The following is a 5183-nucleotide window of genomic DNA, read 5'->3' as shown; positions in this document are numbered from 1 at the left end:
GACTAAAGAAATTACAATTAACAGCATTATGCATGCTAACATCATCCCAACACTGCTTGCATGCCAGTGTGTTGAAACAACTCCAAAATATGTTTTTATTTGCCTTTGATTCAATTTACAATTTAAATCTCTCCTTGATATTTGGGTGCTCTGTAGCTTGTAGACCACACTGCACCATGGGTCATTTGTCAGGACATCGGAGACTTTGAAGACCTCATAGGGAGGAATCAGCTCTTGTCCCATTTGGTTTGTAGCAGAGTAATATGTTATATCAGCACCAAAGCATGAGTAGATCTCAAAACAAGACACATTGCCATTAAAATCAAATGACTGCTTGCTTGAAGCTACCCAGGTGAATGCACCAAAACGCATGTTTGTGTTGATGACATTGTGGTTAAACTCTTCCAGTGTCCTATGATAGGTGGTTCTGCATGATGTCTGATAGTGACGCAGAACTTGAATGGCTTCAGTCAGGTAGAAGTGGAAGTAGTGGAACTTAAATCCGTACGTGCTGTACTTGTGTTTGCCTGTTTTCACTGCTTTGTTGAAATCTTGTCGGACATTTTTCACTTTTGTGTACATGTACATGACTATAGCATGTTCTTCTTTCAGGTGCTTGTGCACAGGTTTCTTTGCATTTCTTTCAGCTGAAGCCCAGGCAAGACTGAAGTTTCTGTTGTAGTGCCACTCAAACACGCCAAAGAGGTCGATCGTGGAGGCTGCTTCAGATCGACATCCATCATACATGTCATCAACGGAATCTGTCGCCATATCCAGAGGTAAACTACCAGTCTTAGTTTTCTGCAGTGACAGAAAAAAAACAGCTACAGTACAGTGAGCAAAATCAACAATTACAGAAAGTTTATAATATTCAGTGTAAATTGGCTGGAAAGAATTCTAATTGTGATCATTTTTCTGCTCTTCCTGACACAAATAACAGGTAAACTGTGCATGTTTCTGGTGCATTTAAAAGACAGAACTGTCATCCCACCTCAGCAGGTTTCTGAGGCCACCAGAGTAGTAGAAATGGGGCATGATACAATAGGAGTGCCACCACCAACAACACACAAAGGGTTGCCCAGTTTCTCAGCTCACACACTGGTTCTCTGCCAAACTTCATATCTGAATGAAAAGAAAGATACCTCTTATAACTAAAATTGGCTCTTAAAACTCTTTCAACATCATGAATATACATCAGACTTTGCATTACCAGCCTAGTGGCTGAAATGTAAGATGAACAATAAACCATAGTCAGGAGTCACACAATATTTCCTTGTAGTCTGATCGTTCAATAAACTTCCTCATATTCTCCAACAACAACATGTGAAAGCTGATGTTTTTGGCTTACCTTTCCCCTGCCAAGTGCTTTCAACAGCTGCATAATAATCCTTTGAGGACAAAAGAAATATGGAGTGTGCGGACGCAGTGTTGTTTCCAAGCAAGGAAGTTCCATCTCACAGGATTTACAGGTACAACCACACAGCACAGACATTTCTGCCCAAAGGCATCAGCTCATGGATCTTTTGGATCTGGCATGTGATTTTAAACAGTATTTAGTGTTCGATGAGAAACCATTTAACATCTTTATTTTTACTACTGTACAAGCATTTTTCTTTTCCTATTTAGCAGCATGTAGCACGTATGAAACCATCTCTCCACACTGGCTCTGTCATTTCCCTATTTGCATTGCCAGAGGGAGGTTCTACATGTGATAACACTAGTAAATCTGGTTTGGTAGCTTGCTCAGGTAAAATCAAACAAAGGTAAGTCATTGGGTTGCAAAACCCAAAATGCAAAGACTAAAACAGACAACATTTTTCACTCTTAAAAAGTTTGAATAATGACAGCTCATATTTGTCAGATACAAGACAAAACTTCACCATAGTGCTCAGGATGTGGTAAGTTACAAAAAAATGTAACATTCTCAAAACTGCTAGTTTTTTCAAAATGTATTGCGCTTTCTTACCAATGCACATCTATACACGTCAACTGTATCTTTATTTGTATTTAGATCAACTGGATTTATGGTAGAACTTGACATGCTATGATGACTTTTACAGGGAGAGTCACAGTTCCTTCAAGTAGATTAAACTGTAAAGATGCAGTTAGCTTTAAGCTAACCCTGGTACAATACATCAAATGGTAACATTTATAGTGCACGGTCTCTTACAGATAAATAAAATAAATATATATTGATGAATATACAGTACAGTGCTCAGTTCCAGTAGTTAAGGGGCACTGCAGGTTTTTGCTAATCTCTGATAGTTAATGAGCCACACCTGGTCAGGTAGATATATGACAATATGAAAAGCATTTCACATGGAACCAAATCCACTCCACGATCTCAGTTCCTCTGACAGATTTCCTCTGTTCCAGCTGCACTATGCCTTCCTGGGAGAGGCACGCATGTCAGAGAAAAACTTTATCTGCATGTGCCATTACTTCTCTTGTTCTTTCGGTGGGACTGCTGATGTTTGCTGTCATATATCTGACACACAGCTGGCAGGATATTGTTGGAGAGGTATTTAACACTCATTATTTAACGCTTTATATTTGACATAAAACAGAATCAATCTAGAGGACTAAAAGGAGTTACTCTGAGCAGTGTTTTAAAAAAATCACACTTTTCACATTTTTAAGTACACGCTATTAAAGTAATTCTAAAAGCCATTATCTGTAGTTGTTTTTTTGGGAAAAACAGAGATGCTGACTGTGCAAAAGAGGTTCCAGCTTAATACTGTTCATTTAGTGTATGTTTCCTGAATACTGAACATGTTTCTCGTCATTTCAGCATTCTATTCAGGATCTGACCTATGACCAGAATGACGACATGTATGACAACTGCAGATCCAAAGCTATAGTTGTGACTGATAAAGCCATAATGCAGAAATGGAATACCCGTACAAACTTCAGTCAAGCATGGAGCAATGCAGAGCAAAAAGCTAAAGAGCCTGCACACAGCTACATGGAGAAACATCATTCGATTGCCATATACATGTACACAAATATTATGCTGCAACCTGTCAAGCAAGACCTTGAGACTGCAGAAAGAACTGGAAAACAACTAAAGGAGACATTTGAGTCCCGCTCCCTATATTTTTCCCTAAGTGAAGCCGTTCAGATTCTGAAGCACAGTCAGGTGACATGTCTGAGTACAAATTACAGAACAGAGGCACTTTTAAATCTGAACATCTCTAACAAACAGATTCGGTTCAGCACCTTCATATTAGGTTCTGACGGGTGGAACTTCACAAGGAATGCTTCATGTTTTGAACTATACACATGTTTTGGTGCTGACATAACACATTACTCAGCCTTGAAACAAAACAGCCAGGTGCTAATTCCTCCCTATGAGGTTTTCAAAGTGACTAACATCGAGACAGATACACAGACGTGTAAAGTCGTCTACAGACTGAAGAGCAACCTGAACTGTGTTTATGATAGAGAGAGAAATACATTGCATCCAATATCTGCACTACCAGTGAATGGATTTTGGCTAATTTTTACCATCACTTGTATGATTATTGTATCTCTTTTGCTACCATTTGTCATTGTGAAGGTTTTAGAAAACCAGAAGAAAACCGCTATTTACAGTGCTTCATCTTTGCATAACAGTACTAGCTATCCTGCTAGAGTTGACATTTAAAGGGCAAGGTTTAGATGACCTTTAGTAATGTCAGAAATCACATTGTGGCCTGGAGTAGGCTGACATTTCTGTGTTTTAAAACTTCATGTATAGGGGGAAATATGGTTATAGCATTCATCCCAACTAACATATTACATACTTGCAATGTACACATTGAGGAAATTTGCATAATTTCATTATGTAACATTTACAAGTGCTGTTGGTCATTATCTTATTTATAAATGAAGCCCACATTTCAGACTCACATGTTGTGTTGAAATAAAGTGCTCTGTTACTCGAATCATAACTGCTGAAAGTTTCAAGCCTATTGAAACTCACCTAGCAGCAATGTTGGGTGAGGTCTGAGGAATACAATCCAATAGTGGAAAGGGCTTCCAAAAAGGACCAGAAATATGTCATTTTCACTGTGATCATAACAGATCATAATGCATATGGACCCCTGGAACGGAAAAAGTGTCGCAAAAGAGTGTCAGACAAGTCAAAAACACTTGTGAATAAATAAATAATACTGTTAGTTAAGCAAAAAGCTTTTTCCCCCTTTACCACCATTCAGTTCAATGTAAAACTTAATTTATGTTACTCTTCGGTTTATCTTTCACTAGCACATTTTATTTTTTAGCTGCTTAGTTTTCCTGTTTTGGGTGGAGTTAGGTACACATTTAAACCTCAACACATTTCCAATTTTCTTAATGCTTATATGATAAGGGGCATGTACAGGGCAGTGACTGGTGTGTGTGTGTGTGTGTGTGTGTGTGTGTGTGTGTGTGTGTGTGTGTGTGTGTGTGTGTGTGTGTGTGTGTGTGTGTGTGTGTGTGTTATCTTCGTTTTATTATCTTTTCGGAAATTCCCTTTGTGTCTGTGGCAACTGTCAGACAAATACAACCACAACAAAAGCCATTACAGTTAAAAACAGACATCTAACAGCAGAGTCCTCCACAGCAACATCACCGACAACCAAGAACAGAGAAAAAAATGCAAGTACATCCTCGTAGACAGGACAGTAAAACAAAGTCTGTCCTCCTCTAGAGTGGCATTAAAGCTGCCGGTCTCTAGGGCTAATGGTAATGTTCCTGAATGTAACTGTGCACATAGCTATTATTTATGAGACAATATGTTTGAAATTTTTGTTTATACCATATATCAACAGACCATTTTTCTCTATACATAAGAAACACTTTGCTCCTGATCTCCTTAATATCAAAAAGTACCCTGTTCTGGAAAATTAAAGACAAATCATTCAAATAAAATAAGGATTTCAACTCCTTCCAAAGCCAAAACTCCCTCAGCTGTCATAATAACATTCTGGCCAATGCCAGGCAAAGCCAGCATTGTCTGATCAAACCTGCCACAGAATTTGTTTAATTCATTTGCAAAGGTCAGATCATCCTCATGATTACCTGCAAATGAATTATTCTTTTCCATTGTGTACACTCCTTGCTATGCCTGCAATTAGTTGTTATCCCTCATCTTCCTTTCTATCTTCTGCCTATATTTACATTTACACCTAAAGACAGTTTTCCTAATTTGCCTTTTTATA

General features: G+C 38.3%; 1 protein-coding gene across 3 annotated transcripts; it reads left to right on the top strand.

Moving 5' to 3' along the window:
- The first annotated feature begins 1362 nt into the window (after positions 1-1362).
- Positions 1363-3926, top strand: LOC122873764 (ecto-ADP-ribosyltransferase 4-like). Of its 3 annotated transcripts, none has more exons than XM_044190898.1 (3): positions 1363-1469; positions 2377-2521; positions 2792-3926. In XM_044190898.1, exons 1-3 carry the CDS (start codon positions 1408-1410, stop codon positions 3644-3646), a joined length of 1062 nt encoding a protein of 353 aa, XP_044046833.1. In that variant the 5' UTR covers positions 1363-1407; the 3' UTR covers positions 3647-3926. The 3 variants fall into 3 exon arrangements, with proteins under 3 accessions (XP_044046833.1, XP_044046834.1, XP_044046835.1); XM_044190899.1 differs by lacking the exon at positions 1363-1469 and adding an exon at positions 1770-1898; XM_044190900.1 differs by lacking the exon at positions 1363-1469 and adding an exon at positions 1783-1898 and having other exon boundaries at positions 2361-2521.
- The last annotated feature ends 1257 nt before the right edge of the window (positions 3927-5183 follow it).

Source organism: Siniperca chuatsi, linkage group LG3, assembly GCF_020085105.1.
Source record: "Siniperca chuatsi isolate FFG_IHB_CAS linkage group LG3, ASM2008510v1, whole genome shotgun sequence".
NCBI lineage: Eukaryota > Metazoa > Chordata > Actinopteri > Centrarchiformes > Sinipercidae > Siniperca > Siniperca chuatsi.
Note: the sequence above shows the minus strand (reverse complement) of the source record. Positions and strands in the feature narration are given on the sequence as shown.

Coding starts and splice junctions, on each gene's coding strand:
- LOC122873764 (XM_044190898.1), top strand. CDS start 1,408: ATGGAGTGTGCGGACGCAGTGTTGTTTCCAAGCAAGGAAGTTCCATCT. Junction 1,470..2,376: donor CCATCTCACAGGATTTACAG/GTACAACCACAC, acceptor CCTCTGTTCCAG/CTGCACTATGCCTTCCTGGG. Junction 2,522..2,791: donor GGCAGGATATTGTTGGAGAG/GTATTTAACACT, acceptor TCGTCATTTCAG/CATTCTATTCAGGATCTGAC.